General features: G+C 36.5%; 1 protein-coding gene across 6 annotated transcripts in view; it reads left to right on the top strand.

Moving 5' to 3' along the window:
• Window positions 1-19,966, top strand: part of PTPRZ1 (protein tyrosine phosphatase receptor type Z1) — a 136,225-nt gene that overhangs the window by 76,802 nt on the left and 39,457 nt on the right. For all 6 annotated transcript variants that reach the window (XM_026112988.2, XM_026112986.2, XM_026112985.2 and 3 more), the window contains exons 7-11: window positions 2,012-2,169; window positions 2,758-2,908; window positions 10,243-10,427; window positions 11,207-11,333; window positions 18,067-18,110. In XM_026112988.2, coding sequence (XP_025968773.2) covers window positions 2,012-2,169; window positions 2,758-2,908; window positions 10,243-10,427; window positions 11,207-11,333; window positions 18,067-18,110 — 665 coding nt within the window. The remainder of the gene's footprint in view (window positions 1-2,011; window positions 2,170-2,757; window positions 2,909-10,242; window positions 10,428-11,206; window positions 11,334-18,066; window positions 18,111-19,966) is intronic.

The raw sequence follows: 19,966 nt of genomic DNA, 5'->3' as shown, positions 1-19,966 counted from the left end.
GAGGTTAAAGTGCTAAAGGCTGTTAGTGTCCCTATCTTAAAAGCTTTTGAAGGTATGATGCTAAAATTGCAGCTGATCATCTCCAGAAAACAAATGTTCAATAAATATTACAAGGACTAACTTTTGTAACTTACAAAAACAGAGGGGCTGGGCACATAAAGCAGTTAGGATTCATTATCTTTCAGGGTCTTCTTACATGAAACACAGAGGAGAAAGAATATTTCATCAAGGCAGATGCTGTCCTACAGTTCTGGGTGGAGCAATAAGCACCAAGACTCAAAATACAGCTAGTACATGACACTTCAACAATGAGCAAAATGAGATTTTCTTGAATAAAATGTGAATGAGCTCTGAAAATTCAGGTCATGAATAAATCAAGTTGTTCATCCTCAAGAAACATGTATAGCACATGATCTATCCTTGTCTGCTATATACGTGATCTATCCTTGTCAGTCGTATCTTGTATTTTGCATATTTGAGTTAGAGTAGCTGGGTTCTCAATCTCTACAGAGGAACAGTCTTGTTCCTTCTAGACAAACTGTCTGTTTCTCATAATTCTTTTTAGATGTTTGGTTTTAGACTCTAGATTGTCAATCAAATTAAATGGCATTTTAAATCCAAAGGTGCAAAGTTTGTAACAGGATTCTTAGTATAAATGAGAAGTCTCATGTCCCCAAGCCTCTGTGTAAAATGGGTTAGCCATTCATTTTTCCTGAAAGAGAAATGCATTAGCTATACACTTACCAGATAGCAATAATAGCTGCTGTCTGAAGGTGGCTAACATGTAAACAGCAGAAACAGGAGTGCTTTGCTCAACACTGTTATATGTTTCCCTTTCATTATATGTGGCTAAGAGAGGAGAGAAGAACTAGCTTCTAAAGCTTAACGCAATGGAACAACAGTTACTGTACAGAAAAAACCATCAGTGATTTATAATAAATTGTTGATGTAATTCATTGTTCTCACTAAATTTGGAAGGAATTATGAAGACAAGGACAGGTCAGAAATCCATCCAAGGGTTTCAAGAAGAAATATATCTGGAAAACCGCAAGTTAACACACAGTATTAATATTCATAAGTGAATATTTATTAAAGAGGGAGAAATTTAAAATCACTGACTTTGAATTGAAATGAGTTATATAAGGATCCACATTTATTCCAAGATGTAAAGAACAAATACTATTTTGGATGCATCTGACAATAAAACAGATCCTTGATAATAGTCCCAAACTGAAAAATTCTGCCATACAAACATGAACTTGGCCTTCTCTGGAGGGACGCTCAGCTCTTCCTCATGCACACTCCCAGCTGATAAGATACCAGGTAAACCGACGACATGAAAAAGCTGACATTATTTTCACAGGACAACAAAGAGAAACATCATACTCTCTTGGGGGACGTCTTTTCCTCTTTTTTCGTTTTGTGTAAAGCTGTTGCAGCTTTTCACTGTACTATCAATGTTTTAAAACTCCCTGATCTGTAGAAGGGATGCTTCCATAGACAAGAGTGATATAACTCAGTTCCAACATGGTGACTTTTCTGTAGGCAGTGAGTTCCTACAGAGGTTAAGATCCTGTGAGATTACAACAGCTTGCCCAAATTCAGGAAGAGTTTGAAACTTTCTCATGAGACCAAGCACAAGGACTTAAAGTATTTCTTTTTTCTTTGAAGCTCACTAGTGAGACAAAGATTTGGCATCTCGGACATGTACTAGTACACTTACCGGTGAGGGAGTTACTGGGAACCAGTGAACTGGTTACTTTATTACTGATGTAACTTATCAGACCTTCCCAACTATACAAAATTGTTATTGAACAATATTTACTCAAACTAGATGGGAAAGGCCCAATAATTTGTTTGTATGCTAATCTCCCTGGAAGTCAAATTTTGAATAGACTCAAAATTAGCCTGTTTTCATAACGGAAGCTCTTTTGGAGAGTTGTAATTCCATTTATTCAGTGTTTCTGCAATGTTTTAACTATCTGACTATGAAAGATTTTTTTTTTTTCAGGAAAGCAGGCTGCCTTAGAGCCATTTATTTTGCTGAACCTTTTACCAAATGCAACAGACAAATATTACACATATAATGGATCTTTATCAACTCCTCCCTGCTCTGAAACAGTTGAATGGATTGTGTTTAAAGATACCATTACTATTTCAGAAGACCAGGTAATTCATTTAATGTGTTAAATCTAAACAATTCTTCTTAACTCCAAAGAAAAACATTTTTTATGTATATGGTAAAAGCTCATGGTGTTCATTACTAGACCAACAACCTGACATTTCTTTTATCTAGTTTTTAATTTTTCATGAAGCCATTAAATACATCTATATCTGTCATCTATATCTATACCTATATATTATTTAAGTATGTTATCTTTTGCCTTTTTGAGTTCAGGACTAGATTCTGAGTCATTGCTTTCCTTACAAGGCAGTAAGAATGTACCTCCTAACTCCAAAGGCTATCACAACTTTTGGCCCAAATTAAGAGGAGTGCAAAACACTCTTTCCATATTCCCCTGGCTAAATCGTGGTGAACGGGCCTGGAACAGCTCCAGCAGTGGAGTGGTTGGGGAAGTGGAGTGGTGTTGGAGTAATGATTCACTGCTGGTACAGACCAAAAAAAGTTCAGTACCGCCTGAGAGAAATCAACGAGGAGAGTTTACACAACACTTCCTCTCCAGGGTTTTGCCTGTTGCTGGAATCTAGTTAATTTGCTATGACTTCTGACATTTCTTTTTTTCTCACTTTCTTTAGTTAGCTGTATTCTGTGAAGTCCTTACAATGCAGCAGTCTGGCTATGTTATGCTGATGGACTATCTGCAAAACAACTTTAGAGAACAGCAATATAAGTTCTTTGGGCAAGTGTTTTCCTCTTACACTGGACAAGAAGAAATTCATGAAGCAGGTATTTACTGAATAGTCATTCCTGTCTTCACAGGTGGAAAGACAATTTTAAGTACAAAATTCATTCCAGTATCAAGGTACTCATTTTAAATTGGGCAGAAAGCAGCACACTCTATTATTATTCATAAATCTATCACTTCAGAGGAAAAAGCTAGCACTCATAAAACATGTCAGAATAGAGCTGCAACAGTTAAGCAAATTATAACAAATAAATTGCTATTTCAAAATATATCTCCCATGGATATTGCGGATTTGGCCTTACTTGAAGAAAAAGAATCCTTCCCTAAATCTCTCCCTTTAATGAAGGCCTCTGGGAGACAAGTCATGCTGTAATGCAGACCACCTTTCCTATTGTCCCGGCTGTAGGAAAGAAATGAATCTTCTCAGTCCTTTGCAAATAGCAGTCAGTGTACAGTGAAGAAATGTCACGGACAAAGGACTTTGAAGACAGAGACCATGACTTCTGCTGCCCTTCTTAATCCGCTTGCCTCCTAGATAGCTGCACTAGTGCTTTGACCTTGGCCTTGACCCCTCAGGAGCTGCAATAGAAAGAAGCCACTTTCAGCTGTGCCACCCTAACCTAGTTTTGTATGGAGACTGACACGGGTAAAAGCTGGATAATACTGTGTGCAAAGGGCCCCTGCTCCTTTCCTATCATTCCATGTGCTACCACCTGAAGGAGCTTCCCATGTGTGAAGGAGCTTCCCTACAGCAGTGTGTGAGTTAAAGCTGTGTAGGAGGTTGCTTCTAACCAGGCCCGTTTCTGCACTGTGACAGAGAGTTTCTGTGAGTCTGGTATCTTTTCTGTGAGTTCAGTATCCATACAGATAAGGAAGGAATGTCCCAGCCTAAAGATATTAGGATACCTTTCTGCATTCAGTTATACCATTTAAAATTGGCAGTACCTTCAGCTTCATGTAATGATTAAATAAGTTGTACAGAGCATACCAAATTCCTCTGTGTGTGCAATTAAAATTTCATACTTAGCATATCAAGAGCACAGAATTTTTCTTTTACTATAGTTTCCAGTTTCAAGGTAGACAATAAGCTTTTTCACGGTTGACTGCTAGACTTGTATAACACAGAACAAAGGGGTTTCAATCTACTGAGTTTAAGAAAAAGTGCTCTGCATTCATATCACCCTGGCAACAAACACATGTAGCATTTATTCCAAACTGGGTATTTAAAGATTCCAAACTAGGTATTTAAAGTAACTAATTGCAGGTTAAAAATTCTGTTTTGGCCATAGGCAACGGGGAACAGAAGGAGATCACTAAAATTTCAAATCTTCCTGTTTATATATACTTCACATGTATGTTAATATTTATATGCACTATGTATGTGCAACATCATGTACGCATACATATACAAATATATGTACACAGACATGCATATATAGACACAAAATACCGCATGCTTATATAGACACAAAATGCAATTACTGGATTTGTTTAATATACAGCATTAGAGGAGCATTTACATTTTCATTTCACATTTGCATTTTAATGGAAGGTAAATAAAAAGCCCTAGGAATCATTAAGCTTAAATGCCAAGATGTTAAAAACTGTAACCTCCATAAGTCTCTAAGAGTGAATAGGCTTACATTTTTTTTTATTTGATATAACTAAGTTCTTGTAGTCAACAGAAAAAAAAATGAAATTCCTTTAGACAACACAAGAGAAATGGCAAGAGTCGGACTTACTCAAGTACCTAATTGAAAAATGATTTTTATATTGTGAAACCTAGGATCCCAGTTTTCCCCTGTTGTATTCAATGCAGATTCCTATTAGGCAGTAGACTAAGTGCTTAATTTATTGCTGTTATTGATATATATCATTTCTTAAGCAGAGCAAAGTTTTCTTAGAAAGGCTGAAATCATCTCTCTGTTTAATTAAACAAGTTTCAGCAATATACTATAAGAAATTTTCAAACAGGACAAACTCAATATTTTTGGTGTGTAAGAACTGCTTTACTGAGGATATGGGAGATATTTTGCTCTCCAAGCCTGCATAGTGATACATGTAATTTTCCTATGTGATATGCATATATGCATGTATGTGTGTAAGAACTAGATTAAAATGGCTAATCCTGACAAAAGATCCTTGACGATTCAATTCAAAAAGCTTTTAGAAATTTTAGCCCTTTATCTCCACCAGCCTCAGCTTGCATGGAAATCCATTTATAGCTAGAAATCATCATTTATTCCTATAAACCTGAGAACCATATTGATAGATACTGGGCTCATTACATAACTTTTCACCTACTGTATTCTTATAATAATGTCCTATGGGTAAGTGTAGAAATATGATTCTTGTTAATATTCCTGGATTTAGCAAAGATATATGAAAAATGGGTTCTTCAAACTGAAGACTGACAATACATGTTGATAAAAAATATTTGTCAACCTGTCCACTCATTTTGCCCTGAAAAATGGAAATGCGTCAAACTCAGCAGTTACTTTCAGTAAATTCTCATGCGAGAACATGGGTAAGGACTCAAGAACTCAAGACATTTCCTCTGGTTTAGGATACTTTCTGCTGACGTATCTGCCTTGCCTCTCCACCTCCATCACAGAGGTAGAGTAACCTGGGAATATAAAAAAACTACTTTATGCCACACTCTGTGACATAGGATCTATAAAGTCAGTGATGGCTTAATTTATATGCAGTGATTTCACGGCTTCCACAGTTGAAAATCGGTTTTTTAAAGAAAAAAACTCAAACTCACGTTCAGCCAAAACTGTAGAGATTCACTTCTCACTCAAACCAAGCAAAATCTCAAAATTTCTATGGTTATAATGTTACAGTCTTTTGGGTCCAAGAGCATTATTTGTGAATTGAAAAGTATGTAAGAGAAAATAATTAGTAAAAGAAAACAACAAATGTGAAAAAAATCCTGAGTTATCCAATGTTCCCTCTAAACTATACCTAGATTTATTCAAACTGTGTGTCGAGCTTAGAGAAAGCTTAAATACAGGTGTAATTTTATTTCATTATTTATTATTAGTCTTTATTTTAGTAATGAAATAGTTATCTTTTCTGCTAAAATGACAGACAGTTTTCTAGCAGCAAAACCTGCAGGTAATTTCTCTTATAATGTTGGTTTGGCAGGAACAAAACAAGTAATAGGCACTGAAATATCTTCTTGGAGAAATAGCTCCAAAAACTATCCCTTCACATCCCTTTTATCTCCTATGCATCTAATTTGTATATTCATTATCAAATGATTTATGGTGTATGTGACCTCACATTAAGCTCAAGGTGTGTTGGAAAAGGAATCTAAGCTTTTGCAAGCAATAATAGTAGTTTTATGCTTAATTTCTGAAATTACTTTTATCACAGATTAGTTCACTGCACCAGGTCACTGCATAGCCTGTGAGTGGCTTTAGCTGACCTTGCTCAACTCAGAAAGGGTTTCTGGAGCTTTATCTTTATTCTGGTGGTTCAGTATTACTTTCTTTGCATTTATGTTACAGTATCATTCATGCCATAAGATGACTTTACTTAACCTTACAGATATGTATCAAACATTTGAAGTTAGAACATCTCAGCCTTATGAAGTTATCGTTGTAACAGTTGTCAGGTATCCAGACAGTTTTAATATTTAGCTTAAATCCTTCCTGATCTCCAGTTAACACATCACAAATTATCTAATTAAGAGAAGCAAACACCTTCCAGGTTAAAGGTGAAAGCTCTCATACATTTCTGTCTTATTTCAACTTACTAAAGTTTCTTCATCCCTAGATCCTTCAAAATCCTTGTTCCCTTGTGTTCATTTGATAGAGTTGCTAACCATTTAATATATAGGCAACACATGCTAGACACAAGTGCATTCTTTTGTGTCCACTGTGAAAAGGGTCTGCATTCTCATGGGAAGAGGAAAAGGCTCCATTGCATACAGTAGGCTGTATGAATACATACCCTGTTCCTTCCTACCCATTGCACACTTTTCCCTACCTTTAGTTCCCTCTGCCCACAGGGATTTCTGAGTGGGGAGAATTGATCCAGTACACTGCTTAGTTGCAAAGCAAAGATTATGCATTTATTCACAGATGACTCCTTACCCTAAAACTGGGTTTCTTTAGTGCTTGCAACTTAAAAAAAAAAATTCCAAGAAAACACAACTGAATATCTGTGACTTCAGACTAAGCAACAGGTTCCTTTTTTGCAGTCTCTCTGCCCAGATTTTCAAAAAAGCCAGTGTCAGACCAGAAGTCACTAGTTAGGTAAGTTGATAAGTGATCTCCTGGGTTTCCGCAGTCTCCAGAGAGACCAGAGGGAAAATGGCAGAAGGCAGGAGCAAAGTAGCTCTGGGGAGTGTCTGTGTGGGTAAGACTGTCCGAAGAGGGAAGGAGCAGCACAGGCAAAATGAGTGATGACAAGGCATTGAAGGGAAGGAAAAGGACAACAGCTTGGGAAGGAATCAGAGTGAAATATGGAGAGTAATATCGTGTAGGAATATTGTTGGTCCCTGTTGGGATGATCACAGAGAACAAAATGAAGCTTCAAAAGGAGAAGAACAAAAGGGGAGATAACATTTCTTCTTCGCTTGGAAAAAAATAGCTGTAAGAACCACCTGGGAAAGGAGGCAGAGTGAAAGAGAAAGAAATTATATTGGAGACTTCAGCCTGAGCATAGTCCAAGATTTTTAGAAACAAATTCACTCATATGCAAAAAAAGAGGAAGAGAGGAAAAAGGACAGCAGAGAAGAATTTGGAATGCAAGTCTGGAACAGGGAGAAACTTTATACTTTTATTATGAAAAAGAGTTTTAAGAGTTACTTTAAACACCTTCCAAAATAAATATCTGGAAAGCGTGTTCTAATTCGTTAAAAAAAATAAAAATAAAAAAATATCAGCGCTTAGGTCCTCCGGTATGGCTTAGAGGTGAGAAGGGAATGATCTTTGCTGAGTTAATGATTTCCTTGCGCCATCTGGTGGAAATGAGGTGGGAAAACAAGGTTTAGTAAGTTAATAGCACGTACACGGACTCGAGTGTTTATTCTTTTTAATTCGCTCTTTCTTTATATCTCTATTAAAATAATTTAATATAATAAATATAATAACACATCAATACATAGCACTATAAATTCAAAGTATGCAACCTGCCATAGCAATAGAATTCAAACTAAATTACAGAGACTAATACTGCCTCCACTGTTAGCTCCCCCCCCCCCCCAAAATTATCACTGCTTGCCTTTCAGTGACTAGGTTAGACTAGAGCATCACAGAACTTCCCACCTGCGCACAGAACTACAGAAATCTGGTCTGGCAAAATATTTAGTTTTGAGTGCCCTCCTGTGTTCAAGTGGGAAATTGCAAAGTTAATTGAAAGCATTTTTTTCCCTTCCTTTCAGAACTGTAGTACAGGCCACCAAAGGTGTTGTGTTATCAGGGTGCTGCTTTCTTTAAGACAGCTCTTAAGAATCTATAACTCTTGCTTTCTTAATTAGCGAGGTAATTTGTTTTGCTTGCTTTTTGCTAGGCACTCAGTTTATTTTAAACAGATTTTTAGATTTGAAAAATGTTTTTCCTCATTTACTCCAAATAGGGAATGGTGATATGATTACCTGTGCAAAATAGCCAAGATTTAAAGTTTGTAATAAAAATGTATCCATTTTATAGTCATTTTAATATATACGATTTAAGTAAATTGTAAATTTCATAACATCTAATTAGTGATTTTGTGAAGTTTAATAGATGGAATAAAGCAGTAGAAATGATGTAATAAATTCAGCAAAAGACTAAGTTATATGCCTTTTCAGTATATATGAATGTCATTCATTTTAAAGGAAATTTCCAAAAGGTAGGCCAGGACAGATATCCAGTCTAAGAGTTTCAACAAAGCGCTACATCTGTGCACTTTTAAATAGATGGAAATATCAGGGACCCCTAGCTCTCATTCTAATATATGAGAACAAATCTAGTCAGTGTGGTCTCAAATTGGGAACCAAACTGAGTGAAAATTTTGACAGTCAGTCATCTCCATTCTTCAGCTCCCTGTCTGAAACCAGCACAAGGGATGATGAGGACAAGGAAGGAAAATGGACTCTCAGTTCAAACCCAAACTGGCCATGAATGTTATAGGGTACTTTGGCTGTTTATTATGTTGCTTTAATCTTTCACATATCACAATCTATCAGTCATTTTTCAGTGATCTTTGCCAGAATAATTTGCATTTTCTGCTAATGCAGTTTATTCATACAAGCTTTATCTGCCTTTGACCTTGTATATTATGTTTAAGCCACATGAAGGTACATGGGTAATTTAAAAAACAAGTGGCAGAGTGTCAGTAAATTCATAGCATACTGATAGTCAGTACACCTGTATGACTGGAAGTTTATCAAAATGCTCAGCCTACCTGAATAATATGAAAAGGGTATCGGGTGGGAAGTAGTGGGAGACATGTGGCATTAGCTGCCTAACGAGATTTATTCTAGCGCGCAAGTTCCAGGCTCACAAAGGCAGTGTATGTTAACCGGGGCCAAGACTGCAAGAAGCTGGGATAGGCAGGGCCGTGCCTGGAACCTCGTAATGGGAACAGGCTGGGAAGGCCCAGAGAGCATTCCCATTTCACCAAACCCAAGCTCCCCCTGCCTCACATCTCCTCCTTCTCACTCCTCTCAGCCAGCTTCTTTGCAGCTATCACTACTTGCATGTGTTTGCCAAGCTAAAATATAAGGAAAAGTAGGTTCTGGTTGGATGAAGGTGTGAAAGGGTGAGGGACGTGGGCTTGGATGGTTTTGTAACCTTGCACACTGTAGTTGTCTGGATGGTGCCATGAAGTTTAATAGCATGAGATCACCTCCAGCCAATCTGATCATTTCTTAGCCTCTTCCTATTTTCTTTTTGTCCCTTCTTTAAGTACAGACACCCTTGAAAGGAAATTTAAGTATGAGAGGTTTAGCTTTAAACTTTAAAAACAATCTGTTATAAAAGCCGGGGAGAGCATGCAGCTCTTCTAGTACTTCTCCAGTAGATCCATGAAGACGCAGGATGATAGAGATTTTTTTTTCCCCCTAGGACATACATATGAACCTTCATGTTTTGTGTTTTATATTTTATTTCCTGGGGACTGGTTATGAATCTTTCTCAAAATATGGAATTAAAAAAGAGCAGGGGGTAGGGTCTCAGTCCTCAAATTAACTTGCTTTTGAGTTTTAAAAACCTAGCTCTGTTGCTGTAATAGGCAGTGCAACCAGCATCTCAAATATTTTAGAGGAAAGCCAAAACCTAGGCACGTGAAAGACCTGCACTATCTTTGGCAGGAGTTGGATCAGGATTTCAATAGAGTAATTTAATGAATATCATATTCTTTCTTTTTTTTTTTCTTTCAGTTTGCAGCTCAGAACCTGAAAATGTCCAATCTGATCCAAAGAATTATACTAGTCTTCTTGTTACATGGGAAAGACCTCGGGTTGTGTATGATACCATGATTGAGAGATTTGCTGTCTTTTATCAACAATTGGATGGAGAAGACCAGACCAAGCATGAGTTTCTGACAGATGGGTATCAGGACTTGGTAACTGTAAACTCTTCATGTTTCATACAAAGTAGTGATGGCAAAACACTCACTGTTAATTATTTTAAGGGATTAAACAATAGCTGGGAGCTGATTCAATGGAAATTTATTTCTTTGGCTGCAACCCACAGAAGCCATACTGCATTCTTTGGCTGTGCAGCCACAGAGACAATTTAAAAAAAAAGAAAAGAAAAGGAAAAACACATGCAGAAAGCCTCCCTTTGTCCAGATGAGAGAGAAAGCTTTCTTAAACAGCTGTTCTTACTTGCCTGTAGCATCTCCCAAAAAACTTTATGAGCATGTCAAATTCAGAGTTCCTTAGCCATAAAACCCTTAGTCAATTAATAGTGATCTGTACTCCAGTGTTCACTGATGTGTAAAGAATGATCCACACAAGCAGCTGAGGAACGAATCAGAATCTGCGTGGTACTGTACAAGTATTAAGTTGCTGATTTTGGTTTCATGATATTTAACTTATGTGACCAATTCCCTTTACCCTCTTTAAAGAGGCATAAACTTATTGGTGATAATATTACTTAGACTAATATTCAGCATTAAATAATTTTGCAGTTTGGTATCTTCCGTTTAAAAAAATTGCAAGATGCTTTTTTTTAAGTTACTTGACAAATATCTCTGACAATAAAATGTAAAAAGCATAGGTTGGAATACTGGTAGAAAGCATTTTATGGTTTGTGCGAAAAATGTGTTATGAAAAAATTAGCTTCCAAAAATTTGATGAATATTCACAAGTAAATGATTAAACAATGTTTTTCTTTTAGGGGGCTATTCTAAATAATCTGCTGCCCAATACAAGTTATGTTCTTCAAATAGTTGCTGTTTGTTCTAATGGTCTATATGGAAAATACAGTGACCAGGTCATTGTTGATATGCCTTTAGAAGACCCAGGTAAGTGTTGTTCTGAGCTTAGTGCTCACTTTTAGCTGAAAATTTGTATTCAGGGAAGTATTTTGTTTGCAAACCAGTTAAAATGCGTGACTATCAAAATATGCTTGAATGAAATTTCAAAATCATTGCAGTTAACCTTCAGCTTGTTCTTTGCTACTGATATTTTATCATGATGTAATTCTCCATTCCTTGTAAACATTACCTGTGAGAGACTGCATGTTAATTTTTAACTCTAAAAATATTCTGAAAAACACCCACCTGATTTCAAATCTCACAAGTAAATCTTTTAGTAATATAATATAGGGAAATAAAGCCATGTTTGGTATTATTTCTCTATGGTTAAAGCATCCCTCTGATGCCCAAAATGAATCCACATAACTAAAGTATTAAGGTAACAAGTAATGTAAACCAAATATGTAACTTACAAATCTGTATCAATTGATTTTGAAATTTGATTACTTATGATTACTTGGAGTTTGATTTCAAAGCATGTGCGGTGATGGAATTCCCTTGCTTCTTAATGTTGCCTCGCAAAAATCAAAAGGCCTAACAATCAAATCTTACTGATTTCAAAGCCAGATTTACCTTTTCAGCCTGCTGGTAAATATGAAATAATTTGAAGCCATAACATGAAGCTTGATCTGGTCTTTAATAATTCCTTAAAATTTGTGGAAGTTTTATCATTAGACGAGGTTCCTATCAAAGTTAGTGAGAGCTGTCTTCTGAATTAAGTACTCTGCAATTAATTGTAGGAACAAATCAAAATCCTTTTGACCATGCAACAAACCACTTTTTTATTTATTTTTGTTGTTCATTTGTGGGTTGTATAAGTTTAATTTTACATTTAGTTAAGTCTGTGTAGATATGGCAAAGTCCTTAGTGATATTGCGATATACGTGGGAAAACAGGTTCGTTTTTTGTTTCAAGGGAACCACATTTTTTCACAGTGAGAAATAATATGATTCTTGACAATCTCTGCCACATGAATTGTGAACTAATGATCACAGTGGGCTTAAAATAGCATGGGAGTGTCTGGCTGAAAGCAGCGGGGGAGGGAAAATTCAGGGTATAGCATGTACAAACTTTTAAGAAACATTTAACTTTCAAACACAACATATTAGGAGGGTATTGTGGAGTCTTCTCATGCTAATATCTGCCAGAATTTTCATATTTCTCTTCATTTTTGTAGCAAGTCCATGACAAGGTTCTGCCATTCTGCCTGTTTCACTTTTCTGTTTATCCTTTACCTACCTCTTTGATATTGCATTCCTCCACTTCCTTTCCAGAATTTGTTCACTTTGTGTTTGAAAAATTGTCTAAGAGGTTTCATCTATGTACCTATATCCATTTCTACACTTGATCACAAATAAACAGCTTAGCATTTTCCTTATTAAACAATAGTCAATTCAATAGTCATAGTTAGTGCAGTGTTTCCAAAACTCAGAAGATGGACATTGTAAAAATTGCCGGTTTGCACAGGTAGTATCTGTAGGACACCTCGCCTTTCTTCCATGGTTGTGTCCCTCCGTCAGGGATGAGTGAGACCCAGTTGGAAGCTCCTCCTGCAGCTCCTGGGCTGCATGGCCACCAAGGCAGCACCGTGGAGAGCACCATGCGGTGCCCCCACCACACATTGACGTGCTGCGGGGGCACAAACCTGGGAAGAGGCTTACTGGGGGCATTCAGCAGCCCCCAACTGTCCAGCAGTGTAGTCACAGCCACTGGCAACTGCATCCCTGTTGTACTTCTGCTGAAGTCAGCAATAGTTTTGCATTAATTTCAACAGAAGGATGAGCGAGTGCCTTTCTTCGGAATATATACCGCAAAACTCATTTTGCCTTCCAGTATGTCTGCAGAAACTGCTCTAAGCTGTGTACACAAACCTGATAAGAGAAGTTTTGGTGCAATAAATGTTATTTTTAGCAGTTCTGAGAAAAGGTCTTATATTCTCCTGCCTTTTTACACAAGCACATCACTAATTTTATTTTGAAAGAGAAATGGGACAGTACAGCCTAGGGGACATGATAATGTAAACATGTATTTATGTGCAATATGAACAAGTTAGCATAATTACGAAAATGTTATTTTTTGCATTTCTTTTCATTTGAGGATTTAAGTGTCTCCTTAATGTTGCATTAAAGCAAATTAATGTATATAAGAATATTATTATATTAAGTTTTCTTCTTTTAAATAAAGCATTATAAAGAGAAGAGTTAAATAATCTGCATATTAGAACTATATACACACCTGTGTTTTCAATTTTGAAGCAGTTCTGAAATTTTTAATTGTTTCAGTTCAACCTTTAATCTGTCAAGAGCTGTAAAATTGAGGAGAATTATTTCAGGTCAAATGCAGAGCTTTGTTTGGCCCTAAATGAAAACTGCAAACTTGGTTTCAGGGATATTTTAACGTCTTTAAAAAAAAAAAAAGAAAAGAAACAAAGAGGAAGACATTTATAACTAAAAATGAAAGAGCAAAATGAGTGTCTCAGTTTTGAGTGTCTCAGAAAATTTATTCCTTTGCTATGCTTCCTTTTTGAAACTGACACAAAGTTATTAAATGTACTTTGTGTTGTTTTAATTTGACTCTCCCACAGTGGTATATCTGAAAGTGGTGGATTAGGAAAGATCACGGAAAAACCCCTCTCATGTAACTGGTATGATTACTATGATTGTACATTGCTCTATACATAAGTTTTACAAATGATGTCTCACTCTTGGATATGATTTTAAAATAAGAAATAAACTTCCGTTCATTTCTAATATTAATGTTTTATTTACATACTTATTTTTACTAATTATTTAAATCTGAATTAACTGTATTGCAAATATTAAACAACAGAGATACGGGAATGTAAATATCTAATGAGAAAGATTTGTTCAGAGCAACTTGCTGGTTACAACTGTAATATCAAATTGGTTTTGTGATCTGCTTTATAGATCTTGAGGCAAAAGGGGATTTCTTGGAACTCCTGCTTGTGAATTTATGAAAGAAAAGTTATCTTCACCATGAAGACATGAAATAAAATTGACTCATATAAAGCATAAAATAAACATTCATATTCAAGAATTACTCTGAGTAAAACAATTTAATTAAGATGAAATTCACTGCAGTCACCTCCAGATCAATTAATCTACCTATTAAGAGCTTAAATGAGCATAATCATGCAGAAGCAATAGAAAGGCCCTTTTCTGGGAAGAATTCTGCCCTTGGAGTGGCTACTTTTAACATGAACGAAGTTTGTGTACACTACGCAACACAAATTTGATTTTCAGAAAACTTATTTCTACCATCGTTTTAGCCTTTTCCTTTTGAAAAGCATTCAAGAGAAAGCATTTCTCATGCCTTCTCCCCACCGTGTCTGTCATGCTGTGAAGGGTTAGTGAGGGCTTTGCAGGCTCTAGATGATCCACAGACCAGATTTAAACCTTCTTGTTCTCGGGAATACTTCATAAGCAGAGGGACCTGTTTTGGGCCATGCCCTCTGCAACCTTCTGTCTCCACTGCTGATTTCTAAAATCGGTTTTATCTGTGGAGCCGTAAGGAGCTCTGATGTGACAGTGTGAAAATGATCATTGTTTTGTTTTTTTTCTAAACTTTTCAGAGTGGTAGCATATAGTATGCCTGTGCACAGGTATTGTACTAGTTTCCCAGTAGTGACAGTGATCAGCTGCCCTACGTGACTTAGCTACCCAACTTCTACTGAAATCGAGGGGAATTGTCTGCATAATGTCTTAGTCAGCTCTGGGAAAAGTCCAACCACTATTTACCAACTTGTCTTTTGCTATTAGAATCAGATTTTGAATATTTATCTAAATGTGTGCTTTTGACTCTTTAGATAAAGTTTGTATAGTGCTGAAAGCTCTGCAGTAGTTTGTGGTGTAGTTAATACCAGTGGTGCTTACATGCTTCTACTGACACAGGAAATGAAAATAAATAAATATCTCTCCTCTCATCCTTCTTTATGGAGACCTTGGTTGGAGTTTATCAAAAAACCCGTGCTGGGATATGGCTTTCAAAAGCTGTCTCCTACATGGGAACTCATGCTGTCAGCAATGCTTTGTGAGGATCTAACTATGCAATTTCATTGTAACTTGTCTTTGTGAGTGTTTTTTTTGTCCTAAAAAACACTGAGATATCTTAAATGTTTCACTTAGGGGATGCTTTTTGTAATTTTGTACTGATGAATGTGGGTATCTGAAATTTAATTTAAATGGAAGAAAGAGGCTTTACTTTTGTTCGTGCAGTGTCATTTATTACATAAGATAGTACAGAACTGAAAACAGTTCGTGGTATGAAAATTATTATACAATTACAAATTAGATTGTTTTAATTTTTTTTCAAGATTTGTATTGAGCTTAAATGTAGGGAAGTAGTTACCCTTTTTTGGTCTGTGTTCTATCACTTCTTCATCTATCATTAAAATGCACTATTATGTGAAAACACTTCTTTAAAACTTTCTAATTAATCATTTAATTATTTTATTTAAAAATGTAAGCTATAGAATAATCAATGTGTGGTTCCAGAAAAAAATAAACAGAGCCTGATTACTGACCTACATCAATGGGTTGTTTTCTGGGGGGAGGAGGGAGTTTCCTCTCCTTAGCTGGGGAATGTTACCACATTACTAATATGCTATTCAATCAAAAACTCCATAACAGGATTTAATAGAACTTCTATAAGTGTGCATCTAATGCTTCTGACAAATACTTTTCTTTTGTGACCAACTAAATTGTAGAAGGCTTTGTAAAATGCCTGGACATTTAGTGTTGTTAATATGTATGGTTTTATATATGTATTATATATATATATATAAATGCCTCTCCATGGACACAGCAGGAGGAACTGTAGTTTCCTGCTTGTGGAATTAGAGGGCATATACTATATTGTATAATTTAATAGAGTCACCACATTTTATTTTTCTGATTGTCCGATTAAAGCTCTGCTCAAGAATAATGACCACAAAACGCATAGTTAGCACTTCTCTTTATTAAAAATATTATGCAGAGAAGTCTGTTAAGTGCCTAATACACATTATGGGTCTACTGTAGAAAGACTTTTCAAATTAATGTCTACAATTTTTGATGTATATCATTGAGAAGCCAGGGAATATCATTATCTGTCCTCCCCTTCCTCGCTCCCCCATCCCTGGAGCCTCCTAGGCTTCCAAGAAGGAAAGGTAAGATAATTTTTCTCTATATTGTTCATGAAATATCTCAAGTGGTTAATTCAGTACTTGATAATGTATAGAAGTTTGTTATAAAAGAAAACTTATAAAATTTTTGTGTAGGATTGTTCTGTCAATACTTTTTTTATGCTCTAGAATCTACAGATAAAACTATCTGAGCTTGTTAGTGAGATAAATTTATCTAACTGTATGGTGCATGTGATGCATGTCTCAGTTTATTTTGAAACATAGATATGGACAGTACAAAGAGAATACAAATTAAGTCACAGATGCCCATCTGACATCACAGATATGAGAAGTACAAAGACGACATCTTTATACTAGCATGTTGAGAAAACTTCGTTTGGGAATCGTGAAGTAGAAGCAAACATTGAACTCTGTGATGCTATGCTTACAATGACTTCTCAGACTAAAAGATTCACATTTTCTTTTAATACAAATCAGTCTTCAAAATATATACTAGTATTGAGTATAAATACTGAAGTAGAACTTCAGTTCTACTGATTACTTAAGGACAGTCTCAGATTCAAATGTAGAATGGATGTTTCTGTGGATAAAGGAGCAGTAAAATGAGTTAATGCTGTGCCAGGGGTATTAGATTTCATCACTCAAGGCCCATGCCAGTTCCTATCAGAGATTTGAAGGTTTCTTGCAACCTGCTTTGAAGCCTCTCTTGCTGAGCACCATCAGAAGCAGAATACTGGATCTGGCCAAAAATACAGTGAGGAAGAAGGTGAGAGACTGCCTCTAATTTTAGAGATAAGGATTTTCACCTGTTGTAGAGGATTAATATCTTGATCCTGCTTCAGTTATTATTTATAAAAAGTGAGGAAGCCTCAAAGCCTTTTGAGGAACTCTTCACAAAGTGCCTGGTAACTGTTTGTTAGGGACCTTTTGTGAGATGCGATACAACTTGGTTCAGGTCCTTGTATTAAATAGAGTGGGAGTTTGAAAGAAAGGACCTTTAGCTATTATGTGAATGCCTTAAGCACTGAACTCTTGGCTATAATAAGTGTGGATCTCTTCGATCTGCCCTGCAATAGATCGGATGCCAGTCTTTAGGCTGAATATGATAGGATGACTGTTGCACTAGAACCAACCTCCAAGCGTGGTGCCCAAATGAGGAATTTGCAGTATGAATCTTTCAGATTAAATGTAGAGAAATAGTTGATTCCCAGATTTACCTTTTCTCTCTCTTCTGACATTTCTGCATTAAACGCCACTTGCCCAAAGAAAACATTCTCATAAGCTTAGTTCTTCTGGCCAGGATGTGGTTCCTCAGTGCAGATTCAACATGAGTTGCAGTATCAAGATGAGGCCAGTCAGAAATGTTGTGGCTAAGCATACCCTGCCTGGACAAGCATGGCTACCCTCACAGCTAGTCCTCAGTGCAAGCGGTTGGCCACTTCTTCAGACAGAATCCTCTAAAACATCTTAGTCTGAGCTTCAATAAATGTATTAACTAGTCAATTGAGTCTTATCAGAATTAATAATTCTGTGAATTTTAAATGTTGGATGATATCATATATATTTTTTGTTTTGTAGAGGCTGGCCTCATTCCTGAACTGAACGAAACTGAAGAATATGAGGTACAGCATTATTTTCTTTTTAAAACAGTATTTCAAAGTAATGCATCTATTTAAACTAAATGAAGCTGCTGTGGTGTGAAAATTTACCAAACTATGTTACCAACTGAACATATTATCTGCATTTCCATATACATACACATGCATGCATATGCAGCCTGCTCCTTCAGGTGTATCTCCCTAGATAACTCTAGACCATCTAAATAGTTCTTTAGAGCTGGAGATACATGCAGAAGTTAAGGAAATGACAGGATATTCCTAAATATTTTTTGAAAATGGGACATGAGGATACTGGATAAAGTCTTAACTCTGAGCAAAATCAGTGACAAAACTGTTCACTTAGGAGAATCACAGTTGGTGTTGAGTGCTGTTTGAAGAGTGCTGTGTCTTGGTATTGGTATAACAAGTAAGTCTTAGCACTGTGGTAAACTAATGTAAGGGAGAAAGGCACTTTTGAGGAAGAGAGTGAGATTTGTGTGTGCCTTTCAGACTGCTATTAACTGACTTTAACAGCTGTCATTTCAAACCAGAAAATTCCAGAATTCATGGAGAGTCAGTCACCCTTACTTCTTGAACCCAAGTTAGACTTTAAAGTTTATTACAGTATATCTCTATTCCACACCGTTTTGGACTTTTTGTCTTTTTTTCTGCAGGCTTCATAGATACCTTTGGTGACAAGCTTTCTGGCATGCATGCAAAGAAAGAGATGATAATATCACAATAAAGTTTCTAACAATCTCTAATACTGATTTTATAACATGGCCAGTTCCTTCAGTAAGATCTGTGTTTGTATCAAGTGATCACTCAGAACTTTTATTTTATAGATTCAAACTGTATCCACAGTCTTCTCATGGGCAGCAAGTCCTGCTTGGTTAGAGATAGTCTGTACTGTAAGCTACATATCTAGATTATTATATTGCCTCTAACAGCACAGTAGCTGAATGCCAGTTAATATCAATTGAACTTTACTTGAATCAAGATAATTTAAAAGTGCAGGCATTGCCCTTAAGAGAATTGTTTCTCAGAAACAAGGGCCAGTCCAATAAAAGGTTTGGGCACACACAATCTAGATGCTGCTGTCTGACTCTCTCTCCAAGACTGTTAGTTTTGCATTTGTCTTTGTGCTGTGCCTTGCTCACTTCAGTGCAGGAGTGGGAGGTCTGCTCAGCAAGACCTATAGTGGAAACTAAGGATTTCTCAGATTGAGGAGAACACTGTCTCCTGTTTTATGGGTGTTTTCTCTAAACATTATGCTCCCCCCCCCCAAAAAAAAATGGGTGTTACCACTACATCATCTTTTCTGAGCCATATCTTCAAAAGAACAACAGTTGCAACTGTATTTTGTGAGAGGATCTCTGCTGCTGGTGTCTGTTAGGCCTTTGTGTGCCTATCAAATCAGGTCCCTTCAAAAACTGAAGGTGACGCTCAATCTTGTTTTTAGAGTTGTGCTCAGACAAGGTTCGTTCTGCTGCAGTTCTGGATGGGTGCACAGCACAGACCTGCAGATACTGCTGGGTCTAGGTCAAAAAGAAAGTGACCACTGAACAATTTAGATGCTTCCAGATTACATTTTTGGAGTTGGGGTGGAGGGAGGGAGGGGCTGATTTTGAACTTAGGTCTTGAACACTCCACCTAAATCCTGAGTGTATTTAGACATATGTATTCTTTTTGGATATGGTTTCAGAAGTCAAAACCCTAACATACACTTTTCACAAATTATCATTAATCGTGTTCAGCAAACAAAGGGCCATAACAGGGACTAGGTGATATTGTTTACAACACTTGTGAGATAATTGCATCTTGTGAGATAAGTGCATCCTGAAATCTTCTTGTCTAGGGAACTAGGAAAATTCATCAGA

This window comes from Dromaius novaehollandiae, chromosome 1 (genome assembly GCF_036370855.1).
Source record: "Dromaius novaehollandiae isolate bDroNov1 chromosome 1, bDroNov1.hap1, whole genome shotgun sequence".
In the NCBI taxonomy this organism is placed as follows: Eukaryota; Metazoa; Chordata; class Aves; order Casuariiformes; family Dromaiidae; genus Dromaius; species Dromaius novaehollandiae.
The sequence above is the reverse complement of the archived record's forward strand: the minus strand, read 5'-3'. Positions and strand labels throughout refer to the sequence as shown.